This window comes from Eretmochelys imbricata, chromosome 20, assembly GCF_965152235.1.
Source record: "Eretmochelys imbricata isolate rEreImb1 chromosome 20, rEreImb1.hap1, whole genome shotgun sequence".
In the NCBI taxonomy this organism is placed as follows: domain Eukaryota; kingdom Metazoa; phylum Chordata; order Testudines; family Cheloniidae; genus Eretmochelys; species Eretmochelys imbricata.
The window spans coordinates 485066-505927 of record NC_135591.1 but is presented as its reverse complement, the minus strand read 5'-3'; the positions used below and the strand labels follow the sequence as shown (position 1 = coordinate 505927).

The 20862-nt window shown below is 46.4% G+C and overlaps 1 protein-coding gene across 3 annotated transcripts in view; it reads right to left on the bottom strand.

The window, feature by feature from the left end:
* The window catches only part of DIP2B (disco interacting protein 2 homolog B), a 128136-nt gene extending 108161 nt beyond the window's left edge, over positions 1 to 19975 (bottom strand). For all 3 annotated transcript variants that reach the window (XM_077838812.1, XM_077838813.1, XM_077838815.1), the window contains exon 1: positions 19794 to 19975. In XM_077838812.1, coding sequence (XP_077694938.1) covers positions 19794 to 19881 — 88 coding nt within the window. In that variant the 5' untranslated portion in view covers positions 19882 to 19975. The remainder of the gene's footprint in view (positions 1 to 19793) is intronic.
* Between the last annotated feature and the right edge of the window lie 887 nt (positions 19976 to 20862).

Here is a 20862-nt window from a genome sequence, read left to right as displayed (position 1 = left end):
AGGGCACCCAATCGGACTTTGGGTGAGACCAAAAACCTAGGAACTCATTACTTGCACACTCCATATTTTGTCCAAGTACTCATAAAAATCGCACACACAACCTCATATATAAATGCACAGGGACTTAAGTGAAAGATCTTTTGATACCCAAGCCTCAGAGCACAATTACATTTTCATGTTTCTTCTGTGGTCTGTTTCCCCACTATTGGCATTTTAAAACAGCATTAACTCTAAAAGTTTATATTAGTCTGACCTAGAAGAAAGTACCAGCAAATTAACTCATTGATCATGTTCTACCACTGACTTCTCTCTCTCTCTGGTCAAAGATGATAATCACAACTCCGATGAAATGTTTAACAGTGGTTCAACTCACAGCTTACTTTGCAAATGAACCACACAACATTGTGATGTACTGCAAACTTAAACAGGATTTAACAAGCGAAGTATCAAACGCAAGCATAACAAACACTGCTCCAATGTTTAATTTAAGGTTTCTAGGTGTGGTTGCAGCAAGGACATAATGTAGGATCATTTACATCTGACTCATTTGCTTTGTCTTCATCCACCTTGATGCTCAAAACCTAACCATTTTCTGTATGTATGCAGTATAGTTGTAGCTGTGTCCATCCCATGATATTAGAGAGACAAGGTGAGTGAGGTAATATATTTATCTGCCCAAACCTGAAGAAAAGCTCTGTCTCTCTCACCAGCAGAAGCTGGTCCAATAAAAGATTATCTCACTCGCTTTGTCTTTCATTTTCTGCATGCAATACATGGCCTTTCATGAAGTATAAAAAGGGACTCACTTAAGAATTTAAAAACAGACTAGAGAAAAATTACCCTCAGTAGCAATTCCAACTGGAAGGCCTCCCTTTGTGGAATTCTAATTATATGTTTAGCTTTATAATCAATCTTTGTTCCACCTGAAAATGTAATGCAGCTGATAGACAGCCATGGCACACACAGCCTAAACATATACACCTGTTTGATAATTGGTCAAATTATGTCTTACATGTCAGCTGTTTTATTAAAGAGACAGTGTTGTCCGCCATACAGAACACAGGCCTGAATCAGAAGTTTTGGATTCTATTCCCAGCTCTGCCACTGACTTGTGTAACTTTGAGCAAGTCACCTCACCTCTGTGCCCCTCGGTTTTCCCAACTGTAAAATGGAAATCATTTTTTTTCCAAAATGATTTTTTACGAGCCAAGGATGTAAGCATATATATACCATTACTGTGACAGGGCATGTTTGATAACCCCAGACACAGTGCCTTTTGAAGATGTACTTACCTTCTATATTCAGTTAAACTAAACTTTGTACAATAGAACCTCAATTTTATGAACACTGACCTTATGAATGACCAGTTATATGAACTATTGTTCCCAATAGGGGGGGGAAGAGGAGGGAATCACATAGTGAAAGTAATGTTGACTAAGAATAAGTTGACATCCCTTCATATTCTGAGGCCTTCACTGAACTGGAAATCACTCTGCAGTGGTTTGAAGGGCAAGAAGAAAGCAATGCAGTGCACCATACTGCAACCTATGCACTGTACTTTAATTTTGAGATGTTCCATTTTACCAACTCATCAATCCCCAATTCATTCATAAAATAAGGATTCTACTGTAAATGTACTGAGTAAGCAAAAGGTCCCAGTTTATGCTTTCACTCAGATCCCTGCTCCTCGCTCCTCCTAAAGTAACAACCTTATCTCTCATTCTGTCCATCCGCTCACCATTGCGCAGCATATAAACTTGTACTGGAAGACACCAAGATTATTTCCCAACCCTTAGGAGCAACTCTTACATGCTCTTCTCCCAACAGTGACAAAGCACACTGTAAACAGGAATTTCAGCATTGCTAGTCAACACAAGACTGTGCTAGTTACAGATTTTGCTTTCCCATCAGACAGCATACATGACTACGACAACTGTTCTGTGCAACTTTGCTGAGATGTAAGCAGCAATGTTCATGCCATCCCCGCCTCCCCCAGTGCTTCTTGGATTTTTATTGGCTGGTCAGAGTAGTTTATCAAAATGCTCCCTGTTTCCAGAGCAGTGAGACAGGAATACAAAGCTTCTAGTGGGAATTACACTGAAGTGTACTAATAAGGACACAATGACTAGGCAAAGAAAACAGTCTTATCAGGATGTCCATATTGCATGCATTTTCTTCTGTTAAAGTTTCTTACCCAAATGGCCTCTAATTAGGAAACTACTTCCGAGTGCAGTTAATTTGGCACTCTCAGAAGTGAAGGGCTGGCTGCATAACAGCACAGATGGGGCCTATGGAACCTTCCCTACAGTCAGTCTGGACCCATCATTTTCAAGAATGGTGGCTACCAGACAGACCAAACCATGTTCTTAGTGGCTTTCTGGATATACTGCCATCAGGAGCTAGGGCCTCCAGTACACTGGTCTCTTTGGGAAATCTCACATTCTGATACAGCACTGCATTGGTGGGATTATGCTAGTACAAGCAACACACTGGTGCTTTCACCACTGGGTTGTCAGAAAATGTGTTGGCATGCCTCATGCTAGAATGCAACTTCATTTGTCAACATAGATAGGGCCTACACATGTAATGAAATGGCTTGCAAAACCCTGCAACAGACTATTTCCATACTTAACCTAACATAAGGCTTGGCCCTGTCTACTTGGGATCTGAAAAGTCAGCACCTTTTTAGCATCTTTAAAGCTAACATGAGTCTGTCCTGAGCTCTAGTGTAAACCCAGACTTAAAAAAAAACCCTCAAAGATGTTCATCTACAAGACAAGTGAAGAGATCCCATAATAGCCAAAGGGAGCAGAGGCTAAGAGGATTGTGGGCTACTACTCCTATCCCAAATAATCACTCCATACAGGTCTGATTATAGTGGAGACATAAAGGAAAAGTTTTCTGTTAGAGCCCAACAATTTACATTCCATCAATGCAAAGTCCCATGTTATCCACTGCAGTAAATATACAGTAAAACTAGTCTTTAAGTGGCCACTCAAGGAACCAGCAAAAACCAGTTGCATGGCAGAGGTGATCTTTATTTAAAGATAAAGGGATATAATGAAAATCCAGAGATACTTGGAGAGGGTTGCTTACAGCAGATTGGTTGCCAACTACAGGTAGATTGGGAGGTTACTTGTGCAGGATTCACTAGCACTGCAGTTGTATATGCAGTGAGCTTTCTCTGTTTAAACAAGCAGCAGCATACAGGGCAAATGGGTCTGTTTAAGCAAGAGAGAAATACAGAAATCTGAAGGCTCCCTAAGCTTTGGGGTCTTGGAGTTAGCCAATGGGGAAAAAAGGTGTCTAAAAAGAGTGCAGTGACTGGCAGAACCCTCAAGAAGGGGATGACACACTGGGAACAGGCAGAGAGAAATGGCAGTAGGAAGCCAGGTGCAGCTGGAGAGACTAATCATGCCAGGGACACGAGAGTGAGTTGAAGGAAAAAGGGTTAGAGCAAAGGACGAAAACAACCGCCCCAGGGAAGATAGTGTGAAATCTAGCTGAAAAAACAGCATGTGCCTGGCTGGGCTCCCTCACCCTACTTTGGGATGTGGGAAAGAAGAGGTGGTTGAATTGCTATGTTAAAATATAATTCTTGTTTCCCTCTACCCAACATCCAAATTCCTACAGGGAGTGAGTGAAGGGCCCTTTCTGATGTGGCCCAGGAAACTTCTGGCTATAGAAGCTTTAACATGGATGGCGCCAGAGAGAGGGAGGCAGAACAGTTTGATGCTTCAAATCTCAGGTGGAGTTTGCAGCATTGGCACAAAAATCCCGACCTGTCAACTGAGCCAATCTGACATGGAAACATTGTGGGAGAATATGTTCAGAACCCTAGGACATCGCTGTCACAGTCGCTCCTGCAATCAAAGGTGTATTTTAGCCCAATGAATTTTGTACAACCTCTTACCAGTAAACTCTACATTCAAGTAAATGCGCTTACCACCAACACTTAGCATTTACATAGCACTCTCCATCACAGGCTCAAAAGCAGGATAAGCGCCATTATCCCCCTTTTACAGACAGCAAAACTGAGCACAGAAGAGAAGCAATTTGCCTGCGGTTCCACACAGTGACAATGGTAACACAGTCAGAAACCAAATCCAAATCTCCCAACTCCCAATCCAGTGCTGTATCCTCCAGACCACATCCACTGAGTCCAGAGTCTTTAAGGTCAGCAGGGTGCTGTGCCACAATTTATCCTGGGGGCATGCTCTAAACTCATCACTCCTCATACGTTTCCATTGTATGCACCACATCGTAATAGAGAGCTTGTCCCATGGTCACCTCCCTTCCTATTCACAGCAGCACAGTCCACCTCTGCACCCACTCAGCCCCAGAACACCCTCATGGCAACTACCACAACTGCACATGGAAAAGTTACACTGAGAAAACACTTGTGTGTTTTTAGCTCCTCGTAATGAAATTTAGCAGCTGGAACTGAGGAGCCACCCACAGCATTTGACCAGCCAGCTCCCCATACACCAGAGGTTCTGTCTGCACTAAGAAAATTTTTGCTGTTATAAAGATATTTTATGTCATTCCCGAGTACAAACCCCAATGGAAAAGCGCTGCATGGGCACGAAGTGGAGCTGACACCAGTGCAGTCAACTTAGGTTTGTTACCAGATTAAGCTGCACCAGAGCAGAAGATCTACATTGAAGGATTACACGAATGCAACGACCCCGATATAGTTACACGTTTCCTTTAGGCAGACAGAGCCACAATTTGGAACTTTTGTGGTAAATCTTCCCTTTGCTCTCCAAGTTTCTTTCCAACAACAGGACAGATCAAAGTTTTTGAAATCTGCTAGGGCTGAAGTACAGGGACAGCATCCTCGTTAGGAACAGCAGATAGGAACAATGTCCCAGCCAGTGCCTTTTTATTGCTGCACTATAGACCCTATGCTTAATATTAGCCCTGATCCCAGAGGCAAAATGGGAGCACTTTCCCCACGAAGTCACCCAGCCCCTACAGCTATGGCCATCCTAAATGGAATGCATTATTCCTGCATTAAAACATATGTTTTTCAAGGCAGCTAGCCATCCGGCTATTCTGATAGTGAGATTACAGAGGGCCTAATTTTATCAGGCAGGGATACAATTATTTTAGTTGTTTTTTCCCTCCCTAGAGACATGGACTGGGGAAAGCAGGTTGCTTGATTGCTGGGGAACTCTTCTGAAAGCCTCCACACTGATCACTGATGCAGTGACTTATATGCTGGGTTTCCACAATGCAAGGCTGCATGCCAAGCTGCCCAAGTCTCCCACTCACCCCCACAAGAGTTCAAAGAGAGGATATTTGCTGATCCTGATGCCAGTGTCTATAATCTCCAATTAGCGGGAAAAAAAATTAGAAAAATTTCCAGCAAGTGAAAAATCCCATTGACTCATGCCAGCTTTGAACAATGAGCAGTTTTGTTTTTTAAAAAGACAGTCTAAGGTAATAGTGAACAAAAAAAAGTGCCCACTGGCTAGAACCTTGCAAAAATAAGGACACGCCAAATTTATTATCCTGCTGATTGTCTTTGGTGTAAACATTGCCACAGGATGCAGATAGCGGAGATCTAAGCATCTCAGAAACTCAGATCTTTTAAGTTTGGAAAAGCATTATGCGCATGTATTAAAAGGCCTTTTTTAATCAAATAGGAAATATTCAAGAGAGTGGAAACAGATTAGTTTCTCAGAGAATATTCAGGAGTTGCCGACTTTTATTCAGAGTGAGGACTACAGGCATGGAGTTTCAACCACTGCTGATGTTGCTTTATTAAAATGTAGTGGCAAAAAACATGTAGCAGATGGAAGGCTGCTGTCTGCAGAGCATCCGTTAGCTGGAATTCAGTGCTTCCCTCACACATGGTGCATATAGGAGGGAGATTTTTCTGTTCTAATTATACAACTATAATGAGACATTATCCTAGATTGATGGATCCTCCTTAATTCATTGTACCCTACCAACAATTTGGGATTTCCAGTCAGCCCTAATTAGGAATTGCTTTAACTGACCCAATTCAGACAATTAGTCCAAAAGCTTATCTGTGCAGACAGGCCTCAAGTTACAAGCAACACTCAAGTTGTAACTCAAGGTTAACTGTGCCGTGAAGACCAACCCTGTAAGTCGCTGCCAACCTGACCCGGGTTCAAACTGGCAGCCAGAGGTGACAAGCCTATTGCCAATACCCAGATCCATCTAGTTCTCAAACTAACCCTTTCCTAATGCACCTGTTAGTATAGATCTCATCTCTACATACGGTCAAAATAGTACATTTAACAATACATATAAAAGCTAGGTATTATTTGCTGTCTTGACTATTTAACATGAAAAAATGTTTTGTCTCACATGGTGCATATTCCATTACCCAGAAGACAAGTGATAGAAATGTATTACTATCATAGTCACTTACTAATAATTATGCACATTAACTGGATGTTTTTGTATGTGGCTTTGTTATTAAATATTAAAGTCAAATTTAAAATGGGATTTTATATTTGTGCTTGTGCATTTGATAACCAATTGCCTATTTACCGTCAGTTTCAGAGAATGTTCTTTATTACCTTCAGAGATACAATTTACGGAAAATCATGTTAAGACAATATCTTTGAATATTATAGTTTGACACAAGCCAAACAAGCAACTTGGTTCACTTCAGCTTTTATTCACACCCCGGGGACTTTTCATAGTGATCTGAATCTGACTTCTGGAACTTTGTCACTCTGAACACACATGATAAGCCAATCAAATGGCAAACTTCAGGGCATAAACTAATCAGATACACAGGGTCAGGAAGGAACCTCTTAACCTTTCTATCTCATTACATGTGAGTTAGAAACACTATAGGCTCTCTCTATACACACATACACCTTTTCATGAAACTCTGGGTATTGTCCATGACTACAGGAAAGATATGGGGTTCAACAGACCAGCAGTCTGACCCCATAAGACAATTTTAACATCCACCACACTTGTGTCTCAAAGTCTCAGCGGGATAGAATTTAAAACAGAAAATTGATGAACTCTTGAAACCCCGATACTGAAACCCCAGCTATCTAGGGCAGCCATCCCTGGGACAGGCTTTAAACACAGAGGTGAGTCAAGTTAGCAAGACTTCCAAGCACATCTATGCAGACTGAGCATCCTGACGAGCTGCAAGTACCAGTCATGCTAGAGGCAGTAAGGATCCCAAAGACAAACCAGGAATCATCAGTGCTACCAGATGTCCCCCCTCTCAAGAGAGAGGGATTGGCTCCAGCTACAATATGGCTCCAGAGAAGCAGAGTCCTGACTCACATCATCTGAAGCTGCTAAAATAAAAGGATTTATAAATTAACACACCAGAAAGGAGGGGTATGGGGAGAAGTCTCCCCTTAAAGCCTCCCACTCCTCATCAGAGCAAATGGTCAGAGTGGCAGCCTAAACAAAACAGTCATTTTCCCCTTTATCCAACCTAAAAAAAACCCCTACATATAGAACTAAGAAAACAGCAAACAAGCGTGCTGGACAGAGAAGACAGCCAGACATTCCCACGCCCGCCCCCAAACTGATCGAGTTACTAAACCTATGGCAATGGGATATCATGCCTTCCACTTCCAGCATGAGATGTTATCATCTGATGACTGCTTGCTGGCTCCTACCTGGAGTGAATCTGTGCTCTAGGTCCTGTTCTTAGTGGAAAGGTGTCCACATCGCCAAAGGATACCACCACAAATCGGCCCTCCGGCTGGCAGTCTCAGACACAAGAAGGACTGAATGGGCCATAGAGACTAAGCTCCCCTCTCCTCCACGTCAGGGAGTGAGGAATGCTGGGTACATTCTGGGGAGGCTTGTCCAGCCATTGCTGTATGTTTTCAGGGGGTGAGGGAAGGAAAGATTCAGTCCCCAAGGCTGACATTTTGACATCTTTCATCAGCACAAGATTCACAGTTTAAGATCATAGAGCTGATGTTCACTACAAAGAAAAGTGAAACCAAAAAGAAGTCACTGCCTGGGATTATTTAGTCTTCAGGGAATGGGCAGTAAGAACTCCTGATTTCCATAACCAACTTTGCCACTGACTCACTGCATAACCTTTGGAAACTCACGTCATCCATCTCTCTGTGACTCATATCCCCACATGCATAAGCCAGGGCCTCACAAAGATGTTCTGAGGATTACTTAATGTTTGCAGAGCACGAAGAGATGTTCAGATGAAAGGTACTTGAAGTGTGAAGCATTCAGAAAGGGGTATTAAGCGAGTTTGTGTTCATGTAGGGACCAGGATGTAACACAAAGTTATTGTAAGGGACTGTCAAAAGCTTGGTTACAGACAGGCTCCTCTTCTGTGCCAGAAGACATTTATGTGTTGAGTTCATAGAAGAAGGGACCCTCAGCCCGTTCTCTCAGCCTGTGCAGGATCTCCCCTTAACCTTGAGGGCTGCATAAAATCTCCCAGCAAAGGTTTCAATAGTCTTCTCTCCCCTATTTCAGTACAGCTGAGTATTTAAAAGACCTGGTGCATTCTTTATTTTCTCCCACCACTCTCAGTCACCCTAGCTTGGATCCCCCTTTTCCTCCTTGGTGTTTACACCCTTCAGACATGTGTTGGTAGTAATATTTCCCCCACAACCACAGTCCAGCCAAGCTATATGTATTTAGTTCTTTCAATCTACAATCTGTACTCTTAAATCAATCTCTCCAGTCCTCTAATGGTTTTCACTGCTCTGCTCATCTGCATGGCATAACTTTCAGGGGATCTTTCAGGCCTTCTGTTTGATTCATTGGTGATGGGGACTATTTGGGTTTGTCTACACCACACAGATTTTAGCAACAAGGCTGTGTCGACATGGCCTTGTTGCTAAGTCAGCGTGTGTAAATGCTCTTTGTTGGCACTTTTGCTGACAAAATACTTCCAGCCCCACGAGCAACGTTAGCGCTCACACTGCCACTTGTGTCCGCAAAACTTTTGTCTTTCATGGGGGGGCTTTTTAAAGTACCTGTGAAAGACAAAAGTTTTGTCGACAACTTCGCAATGTACACATACCCTTTGTTTCTTTGCTTCTCCATCGTGCATTATTTCTGGGCTGTATTTCCTCTTTCCAGCTGAGCCACTGACACTGGCTAAGAACCACGTGTAACCATGTCTGTGTCACTCTTTCCCAGGTTATAAGGCCCAAGAGAATAAAGTACAATCAGAACTGCAGACTCTTATCAGAATCTTCTTTAAACCAACAAAGGCGCGAATACTGCTCTCTGGATTTGCATAACACCCCCCATGACATACTCAAACAGGATGTTTATGCATTTCAAACCACTGCTTCACAACTGTCCCTTTTTAGGCTGCAGACACGTCAAATCCGCATGCAGAGTTCTCAGCAGACTCAGTAACAATTGTCAGTCTTGCAGGTAAATTAAAGAAGCGGGCTAATCACAATCGCCACTGAACCAGTTCTGTCTAACCCAAGACCTATGTCACAGTTACTGCATACACGAATTATAAAAGCAGTATGGCCCCATAACTAGGACACAGATTATTCAGGAGATCTGAGTTATTGCAAGCCCTACCAGAGCCTCGCTGTGTGACTTTGCCTAAATCACTTAATCTCCATGCCACAGTTTCTCCAGCTGTAAAATAATTTTCACCCACCTTTCAGACTGAGAGATGAAAATTGCTAAATACAATTTATTAGATGAGAAGAAAATCAAGATTTTGCAGTGAGTTTTGATTCTAATGGAAATGACGACCCTATCCCATTAACTACAGTCATCCCATGTTTCCCATGCAGTTCTATCAATACATCTCCATCTCGCCCTGCAGAACTCATCCCTGGCTAACCCCACCACTCTCCTGACACCTCTCAATCCTGACCTGCAGCACCACTTGTTATACCTTGCTCTCTAAAAATTTAACATGAAACCTTTCTCTGCAAAAATACATTCTTGATTCCTCAGGAAGATACAGCCCTCCCTAAGAGGAATAAACAAAGGTGCATGAAGTCATTCACAGAAACACCCACACTGGAAGTTACAGACCAGACAGCAAAATGTATGTTTAACCAGAAAAGTAAACAGAAACCTTAACTCCTTCAACAGCATGAAGCAAGCACAAAGATACAATGACCCTGCAGCACTCAGCTCAGAGCAAGTATGAGATCAGATTAAAGTGACACACATTGAATCTCTAACAGGGGAATTCCTGCCTGTTCCTAAGGAGAGACAGGTCCCCCTCAGCCACACCCCAATTCCTTCCTGGGTTGCACAAGCTGAAATTCACTACACAGACATCCATTTATTAGTTAAAAACAGAGATGACAGAAACCAAGGTCCAACAGCAACTGGCAGCCAAATAAGGCTATTTATCATTATGAGACTTGACCATTTAATCCTCTAGGAAAGAGGTCAACCCATAGTGCTAAACACAGTCTCACCTGTGGCTCAGTTGGGGAAGGGGGCAGGAGGGTGAAAGGAAGGGAGGTTAAAGAAGCCAGGAAATCAAAGAATAATGAGTAGGCGGTGAGTTGTGACTACTGCCCCCATTGGCTTCGAACTACGCACACTATTACGCATGACCCCTTCTCTCCAAGCCCCACCCAGAGCCTCTTGCTCGTCTCCTCCACCTGTTATCTCACCTTTTAAACTTCAGGCTCTTTGGGGCAGAGACTGTCATTTTCCATTTATTTGTGCTGGGTGCTGTACAAAGGGGCACTCAATGGTGAGAACCCTTCAGAGACCGAGAGGGAAATACCCCTACAGCCTCCTGAACGCTCACTCCTATGTGCGCTCTGAAGCCCTAACCCAGAATTCCTTAGCATGCTGATGACCACACCACCTTCCTGAGCTCTTACAGAGACCCGGCTACCTTACCCAACAGAGACCCTCCCCTGCTCCTACCAGCATCCCTCTTCTGTCTAGCCATATGGAATGGCATATGGCAATGCCAGCTCAAGACAACAGGTCACAGAGGAAGAGGCTGAAGACAGCCTCTGGAATGAATATCTCCAAATCCATCCACTTAGCTGAAAGGCGCTCACCACATATTTCAGTTTGCAGTGGATGGTTCCACGTCTAAGGGGCCTGGGGCAAGAACTGCTGTGTGACCATGACTGAACCAAGAGCACAGGGGGCTTAAGCTTAGCTGTAACACAAATGGATCCCACGCACTCAGTGAAGTCCACAGTGACTCAAATTACTGTTCTTTAAACCTGGTCAGTTTTGTAGCACTGGCAATCACAGTCTGTGATGGCCACACTCACGCTTAGACACCATTATTGCTAGCAAGGTTCTACCAGTGACCAAGACGATGGGGTTTCTTGCTGTCCAAGTCTTGTTTTAAAACTGCTATACACAATACCTTGCACTGCTAGGGCTGTCTCTACATTTTCCTTAGAATTTTACACAGTGGAAGTGGGAATGAAGACCAGCCATTGGCACATACGCCACTACATCATCTACCCCTGCACAGAGCAGGTGTAGCTGTCATGGGGGTTAAAAGACCAGCTGTCTGTCTACACCATTGGGAAGCGTGAAGAAAAGTGTGACAAGGCCTGGGAGGGCTGGTGTGCAGTTTGGGCTAGCCTTGTCTTGTCCACACTAGTCAGGGAAGCTTGGTTAAGAGCAACTGTATTACAACAAAATTGTAGCTAGTACAGCTGTGACTTGGCATGGTCACCCAGAACGAAAGCACTGGGCATCATTTGCGAAGTTGGGGGCCTAAATAAGATTCTGAGTGGTGCTGAGCGCCCACAGCAAGCGTACATCATCACTGAATATCAGGCCACGTTCTGAAGCATCTAACGTCCGATATGCAAGCAGGAGAACTCTGGGCCTGCATTTAAACGCTACAAGTTACGTCACGTCACAGGGGGGTGTTTAACAGTTCAGCCTCGCCTATGTTATAACCACATTACGGAACAGTGCAACAGCCTCGCAGCTTGTATTATATGACATGAATCCGCTTGAGGCGCATGATAATTACAGGCCTAGCACAGGCCTCCCTCTCCAGCTGACCCAACTCCTCTGGAGCTCCAGATGGAGGAAGCTGCTTCCCTGTAACTACGTCTCACTGATCTTTTGAAAATGTGTCCTCTTCCCTGCCCTAGCCTCTTCATATCTTGCCCCCTTTGTCCCTCTAACACAGCTGGGATGGAGCCTGAATGAAAAGTAGCGCGAGAGAATTTTGCCTAGAAAGAACAGCCCCAGCCTCAATGATAGAGTGCTTTAACACTAACATTTTTATGTAAAAATGGAATTAATGCACCATATATTCTTCTCCCTCCTAAGTCATACATCAACCTGCTCCTGAACATACAGTAGAACCTCAGAGTTATGAACACCAGAGATACGAACTGACCAGTCAACCACACCCCTCATCTGGAACCAGAAGCATGCAATCAGGCAGCAGCAGACACAAAACAAAAACAAATACAGTACAGTACTGTGTTAAATGTAGACTACTAAAAAAATAAGGGGGAAGTTTAAAAAAAGATTTGACAAGGTAAGAAAACTTTCTGTGCTTGTTTTGTTTAAATAAAGATGGTTAAAGCAGTGTTTGTCTTCTTCATAGTAAAGTTTCACAGTTGTATTAAGTCAATGTTCAGTTGTAAACTTTTGAAAGAACCACCATAATGTTTTGTTTGGAGTTACGAACAACCTCCATCCCCGAGGTGTTCGTAATTCTGAGGTTCTACTGTACCAGCAACTGAGCAGATTAGCCAGTCCAGACTCTGGAATTCTTCAGAAAGGCACCTTTTGGGGAGAAAAGATATCCCCTCTTCCCATAAGACCTGGGAGTCCATGACAGGTTCTCCGTCCTATATGGCTGGACCACTGCAGAAAGGAGCAAGGATATGAGGGCCTAAGGGTGTGAGAGACTTTCTAACATGGGCTCCTCTCTGCCAGGACCAGCACCAACTCAATCCACACAGATGTAGTTTATGGGTTACTTACAGGTTTAAAGTCAGATTTTAAGCATAAAGCTAAGATATAGTAAGATACAGGTACAAAGCCCACAGGCACGTAAGATAGTAGCTTAAGCAGTTAGCATAGGAAGTTAGGCCTATAAGCCTTAGCAAAAGAAAGCTGACCAACAGTGACCCTAAGTCACAAGATAGCAGCATACGATATAATTTTGCAATACGTAATTCTGCTGATGTCTAGCATAATATGCTGACAGGTACCCTCAAGAAGTCAGCTAATGCCGGTTAGGGTATTTTGGGATAGGAGTATCAGCAGACAACCACAAAATTGCTATAGTAACCAACTGACATATATGCTAATAAATTTGAGATAATTAATATACTAGCCTATAGGATAAGGACATCCCAATATTATTAGGGTGAGGAAGTTAGTTATGGGCAAAGGAGGCCAAATACTCCTACGAATATTCATGGAAGCCATTGGATACTATAACAGGCCTAACCCCAGTTTAGTCCATTGAGACTTCGGCCATTTGGCATGCCAGGGATAGGACAGGACTCTCATAGAACTCCACCTGTCTCTTTACTCCTAGATCAGAACTGGGGGAGAACGTGTATGGCACAACACTGGATGTAAAGCTAATATTGCATTACTTTGTGTGTTCACTGATTGTGCAAATAAAACGATTGAAAATTCAAAAGCTTTTTTCATAAGTATGTTCCAACCATGCACATTGGAGTTTCCAATTTAACCATAATTCTAACAGCTCTGGGCCTACTCTTGAAACTGAAGCTTGTCAAACCTCAGAGTATTAATCTGTCAATTGGGAAGTCTCAGATAATCAATACACAGTTAATAGATCAGGTAACACACATCGCCAAAGAAAGTAACCATTTCCAGCTGCTGAGATCAGGTCAAGCTTAATGGCATACGGAGCCTTTCACCTTTATCAATTCTCTGAGCTAAGGGAACAAATGATACTGTAGAAACCCTAAGATACACAGAGCTCTTTCAGGATGTATTCTTCTACTGAACACATTCTAATTCAGTGCCAAAGAGACACTTCTGCTAACATTGTATTTGACTGAGGCCAAACTTACAGAGGGCAAGAGATCTTAATTAGGGGATGAAGTGGGAGCACTTTCCACAGAAATCCAGGAGAACATTTTAAGTACGAACATCCAGAGTGGCCCCAAAAACACACTCCAGGTGCAGCACCTCAGCTGGCAGAAGTGTAAAACAGCGTGCCAATTTCTAATGGAAACGTGAAACTGTTCATTCTTTTGAGCTTCAGTCAAGGATGGGGAAGCAGATCAATAGCTTTTGTCTAAGTTGAAGTGCTGAGGATTTTATCTCATTAAAGAGCAGTAGATGAAAATTCAAAGTAGTACTTCACATCATTACTGATGTGAAATACAGGTGTTACTGGGGGCTTGTCTTCACGTACAGCCACGCACTGCTGTGGCGCTTTATGGAAGACACTCCTACACTGACGGGAGAGCTTCTCCCATTGGCATAGCGCTGTCTACACAAAGGGTTAGGTCAGTGTAACTACATCACTCAAGGGTATGGATTTTTCACACCCGAGCAATGTTGTTATACAGATATAGGTCTGTAGTATAGATCTGGTGTAAGAGGCGGATAAAAATTAGGAGTTAGAGAAGGAAGAACAAGATGTAAGTACCCACGGGTCACTGACACATTTATAATGGTTCATTTATTGTTTATAACATAGCGGGTTAACATGGGGGAGACCAGGTCCCTTCTCCAAGGAACTTACAGGAGATGTGCAATGGAATACTAAACAAATGAAAAAAGGCAAAAGAAGCTGTTCCCGCCATTGACAAGGAGAGTATTTCTAGTAACATTCATAGCAACAACAGATCTACCAGCAGTTCCTACTGCCACAAGCAGATCAGAAGCATTGATGACATATTTGAAGATACTTCTGCAACAAGGCACGGGGCAACCGCAGAGCTACTCTATGAAATGTCTTCTAGTGCTTTGCCCAGAAGTTGTGTGTGTACTGAGGGATTGGGCTTCTGACCTTTCCATTTTGACCACAAGGTTTGGTCAGAAATGATCTGCAGAGAACAGAGGCTTAATTAGTCCTATTGCTTTTGCCACACAGACTGTTCCTTAAGGAAGCCCACAATTTCCATTTTCTGTATGTATTTAAAATAATCCTTCTGTTCCATTTTGCAGCTCACATGCTGATGCAGCATCTCTTCCATGCATGGTGCCAGATTAGGTTTACTATTGCATTTTCTTTGTCAGAGTTATAAATACCCCATACCATGTAGGCTAACAGTTACCTAACACTGTGCAAAAACAAGCCATAAGAGGTGACCTGAAGAAACCCAGTGACAATAGCACAACATTGTCCCACACCTCTCCATGACACATAATACCAGGAATTAAACAATGCTGCGCATCCCTCATGCATGACTTGATGTTCATATGCACTCTCCCCACAGGTTCTGCTCCTCTCCCTTTTCAGAAATGGGGAGAGTTAACCTGTTGTGGTGCCCTATTCAGAATCCCCACTAGAAACACCCAGAAGGTAAACAACCACCACCTCACAATGAAACGCAGAGATAAAAGCAGATGCAAGGAGAAAGAACTGGATTCCTTTTGTTTACACAAGGACAGACTGGTTACCCTCAAAAGTTATTAATGTTGCCTTTTTAATACAGCTCTCACATGCAATGGTGTTCACTATGCACACAGACCCAGGATTATGCAGATCAAAGTAACAGAGAAGCTCATATTAAAGTCTCTAATCTTAACTCAGCAGAGGGACTTATTTTCAAGAGATGCTGAGCACCTTCAAAAGTGCTGAGCAAGTCAATAGGCAGTATAAGTCAGGCCCCAATTGTCTCAGAAACAAGATATCAGTTAAGGGACATTTTCAAGAAGCTTTAGGCTGCTTTGTCAGGCAGGCCACTGCACCTGTTGGCTTCAGAGAGAGGAGAAGTTTGCAGGATCAGGACCTTAAAGTCTGTTAAAAAGGTGGTGATTAAGCCAAACCTCATATTAAACTGCAATGTACGCAGCACTGGTCTAGTGCATAATGACAAAGCACCTAACTCCTTTAGACTTCTTTGAAAATTTCTTCCTTAAAATTTAGCGTTATTCTTATTAATAATCATATTTATTACAGTAAACCCTAAGGGCCAAGAATGGGGCCCCATTGTGCTAGGCACTGTACAAACACAACAGTAAACAGTCCCTGCCTCAAACCATTGACAACCTAAACAGACAAGACAGACACAGGGTGGGGGAGGGGGTATAACACACTCACAGAGCAAACAATGCAATATCAAACATGTTAGTTCCACAATTTGGGGGCGGGAGCAAGGGGGAGTTACTTAGGAGACAGGCTTTCATTTAATGTACTATTGTAACTGAACCAAGATAGTTTTTAGTCTGACCTTGTCCCTTTATGCAGAATGTTATTTCTCTACATATACTGTTTAGACATCAGACTCTCATGCTTAAAAAAAAAAGCAACAAGCGAGTGCTCCTTAGGAAGATTTTCAAGCAAAATATAATAGGAGTTAAATGCCAGCCGCAAAGATGTAAGTGGCAAGCAAAAGATTCTGCAAAGAAACACCCAATATTCAAAGTATGCAGAACCATAAAAAATGTATGCAAACAATTCAAGCAGCTTAAGGCTTCATGCTGCTTTGTGTTGCAGTTTCAACAGCCTCAAGATCAGAAAGTACAGCAACAGGACAAGGTTTTCGAAGAGCATGACAGTATGTATCAAAAAGTTACACTATGCAGAGGGTTAGCCTTTTCTTTAATATCATGAGAAATAAGTTACACACACTACAAAACACAAATGCTTTCCCAGCAGCAGAATGTTCCAGTAAATTCTGCAATTAAGAGTTCTTCTACATGAGATATCCAAGGGCATCAAAAAGGACAATTCCTCAGTACTTCACACTGTCAAACAGTCCATAAACGTTAACACCAGATAGGATTACCACTCTAGTTAAATGCTTAAATAAAGTGTTTCTGAACAGTACCTGGCAAAACAAAAACCAGCATTAAAAGGCTCCTAACAAATGGCTTCAACTGAGAAGTGCTATCTTCATGCTGCTACAGGACACTTTTCATCCTGCAAGATGCTGAGTGCCAACCCTCATCCAAGTCTATGTGCATTTAAGATGATCAGCACCTTGAAGCCAGAAGGGACCATTATGACTATCTAGTCAGTCCTCCTGCCAGCCAAGAAATGTTACTTAGCAATTCCTGAATTGAACCAGTGCATCTGATGAAGTGAGCTGTAGCTCACGAAAGCTTATGCTCAAATAAATTGGTTAGTCTCTAAGGTGCCAAAAGTCCGCCTGTTCTTTTTGCAAATACAGACTAACACGGCTGTTACTCTGAAACCTGAATGGAACCCAGTAACTTGCAATGGATAGAGCATTTCAATCTGTAAAATATAGCCATTTCCTTCACGAGATTCATCTACCCACCCCAGATTCCAACACATTTCTCTTGCCTGACAGAAATATTAAAGTACAGATCTAGCAGAAGAAATTTACAACACAGCCATACTGATGGCAACAACCTAGATACTAGGGCACAGAAAACACCCTATGTACATTTAAAGGGAAGAGGAAATGTCACATTCATGTCTCAAACACAAGTTAAGGTTTTGTTTTCAATATAAACAGGAACTTTGTGTGAACTGATTATGGCTGCATGAAACAACTTGCTCAGGTCATATGGAGAGAACATTATGCTGTATTTTTTCCATTTTTATCCAAAGCTTCTCTCCCCCTCCCCCACCATTGATTTTCTCCAGTCTCTGCTCCCCTCAAAATCCTTAAAACAGCTTTTAAAATTCATGAGGGTAGCAAACAAAGAAGAAAACATCTGTAAGAAAACCTGAGAATTGTCAGTCCCAAACTATAAACAATCATCAGTTAGGGCTTAGATAAGACCCATAGGGCACTCCACATATGCACCCTTGGAGGTTTGCACATGATTGTTCCCTAAAGTTTTCTCTCCAGGGCTTTGGAAGGATGAAATCATCTTCTAAGCTACCCACAGCTCCCCTCAGACTTTTGCAGGAAAATCAGCAGAGCACCGTAAGTCAGGAACATTAGACTCGAAGAGACTAACATTTAAGGGATGCTAGACTACATCTCAAAGGTGAGGGTGCTGCAAAAACTGGCCACAACACACATGCTGGCTGTGTACATGGGAGAAATTAGAGGACAGACAGGCTACAAGCATGGCGAGCCTGGGTGGTGAAATCTAAAAAGATGCATGCGGGATGAGCGTACCACTGGGATTCACCCCATTAAACACAGCTTGAGAGTACCAAGAGGAGCACATTCAAACACCAGAAAAAAGGACACACTGGGTCATCCCACTATAAAGGAGATAGGCCCAGCTAAACCCCCCGCCCCGCGCAACACAGCCTGTCTGTGAGAAGGCAGAAGGGAGGCTCACAAATATTTGCCCACCCCACCGAAACAGACACAAGCAGGTTTTAGCATGTGAAGGGGATTTATCCCAATTAACCCCCCACAATCCCTAGCCACCTGGGGGCTCCCCCAACACTTCCATCCACTGCCCCCACAGCCTGGGGGCTCCCCAAAACCCAGACCAGTCACCCTCCACTAGCTCCTCCCGCAGCCAGGAAGAGCATGGCAAGGAGATTGAGGGGAATGAAGAAATCCTCTAAACGTCCTGTGAGAGGACAAGAGGAAAAGGAGGAGAACACAGAAGGGCCAGTAAGGGGAGCCTCCAGCCTCCCCACCCCAAGCAAGGGACCAGAGAAGACTCCCTGCCCCACACTGACTGCCCCCCAGCCACAGTCCAACCCCCAACTTCCACCCACCAGCCACAACCCTACCCCACACTTATCCCCCTCCACCCCACCGCTCAGCCCCACACCTATCCCGAGCCCCTCCCTGCCCCCTAAGCCAACCCCAGCCATACACCCACCCCCCTTACCCCAACCCCTCCCAGCCCCACACCTACTCACCTCCCACCTACCCGCCGTACTCAGCCCCACACCTACCCCCACCAGCCCCAGCCCAACCCCCAACTTCCTCCCCCCCAGCCATAACCCTACCCCACACCTATCCCCCTCCACCCCACCGCTCAGCCCCACACCTATCCCGAGCCCCTCCCTGCCCCCTAAGCCAACCCCAGCCATACACCCACCCCCACTTACCCCAACCACTCCCAGCCCCACACCTACTCACCTCCCACCTACCCGCCGTGCTCAGCCCCACACCTACCCCCACCAGCCCCAGCCCAACCCCCAACTTCCTCCCCCCCCAGCCATAACCCTACCCCACACCTATCCTCCTCCACCCCACCGCTCAGCCCCACACCTATCCCGAGCCCCTCCCTGCCCCCTAAGCCAACCCCAGCCATACACCCACCCCCACTTACCCCAACCCCTCCCAGCCCCACACCTACTCACCTCCCACCTACCCGCCGTGCTCAGCCCCACACCTACCCCCACCAGCCCCAGCCCAACCCCCAACTTCCTCCCCCCCAGCCATAACCCTACCCCACACCTATCCCCCTCCACCCCACCGCTCAGCCCCACACCTATCCCGAGCCCCTCCCTGCCCCCTAAGCCAACCCCAGCCATACACCCACCCCCACTTTCCCCAACCCCTCCCAGCCCCACACCTACTCACCTCCCACCTACCCGCCGTGCTCAGCCCCACACCTACCCCCACCAGCCCCAGCCCAACCCCCAACTTCCTCCCCCCCAGCCATAACCCTACCCCACACCTATCCTCCTCCACCCCACCGCTCAGCCCCACACCTATCCCGAGACCCTCCCGGCCCCACAATCTGCCCCCAACCCCGTCCCCGAGCCCCACTCCTGCCGCCCCCCGCCCCACACCGACCCCCACCTTCGGAGAGCTCCAGCTCCAGCTCGGCCAGCTGCTCGCGGATCTCCCGGGGCAGGGAGCAGGCTCCCCCGCCTGCCGGCTCGGCCATGTCGGGGACGGGGAGGCGCGGCCGGGCCGGGCTCAGCGCTGGGGGCTCCGGATCCCGGGCGCAGCAGGAGCGGCCGCCGCCTCCGCCATGCTGAGCCCCAGCGCCGCGGTCACATGAGGGGGAGGGGCCCGGCGCCACCGCCCGCCTGGGCCCGGCTGCAGCGCCGCGCGCCCCCTGCCGGCCCGGCCCGGAACCGCACCCGGCGCCGCGCGCCCCCTGCCGGCCCGGCCCGGCACCGCACCCGGCGCCCCCTGCCGGCCGGGCCCGGAACTGCACCCGGCGCCGTGCGCCCCCTGCCGGCCCGGCCTGGAACCGCACCCGGCTCCCGGCGCCCCCGCCGGCCCGGCCTGGAACTGCAGCCGGCGCCCCCCGCCGGCCCGGCCCGGAACCGCAGCCGGCTTCCGGCGCCCCCCGCCGGCCCGGCCTGGAACTGCACCCGGCTCCGAGCGCCCCCGCCGGCCCGGAACCGCACCAGGCGCCGCGCGCCCCCCGCCGGCCCGGCCCGGAACCGCACCCGGCTCCCGGCGCCCCCGCCGGCCCGGCCCGGAACCGCACCCGGCGCCCCCCGCCGGTCCGGCCCGGCCCGGAACCGCGCCCGACGCCGCGCGCCCCCGCCGGCCCGGCCCGGCACCGCACCCGGCGCCCCCTGCCGGCCCGGCCTGGAACTGCACCCGGCTCCTGGCGCCCCCCGCCGGCCCGGCCCGGAACCGCACCCGGCTCCTGGCGCCCCCCGCCGGCCCGGCCCGGAACCGCACCCCTCGCCGTCCCGCTCCGTGGTCCTTTTTTGCTTTGGAAACTCTTGACCTGCCTTGCCCCCCAGGGTGCCCTGCCCCTCAAGCCATGCCGGGCCCATGCCGCCCCAGCAACCACGCCTGCCGCCCAGAGCCGCAAGGTGGGGAGGTAACTGGGTTCATTGCACCAACTTCTACTGGGGAGCGCCAGGGAGCTCTTCTCCCCCCTCCGCCCGGTGCAGAAGGTGGG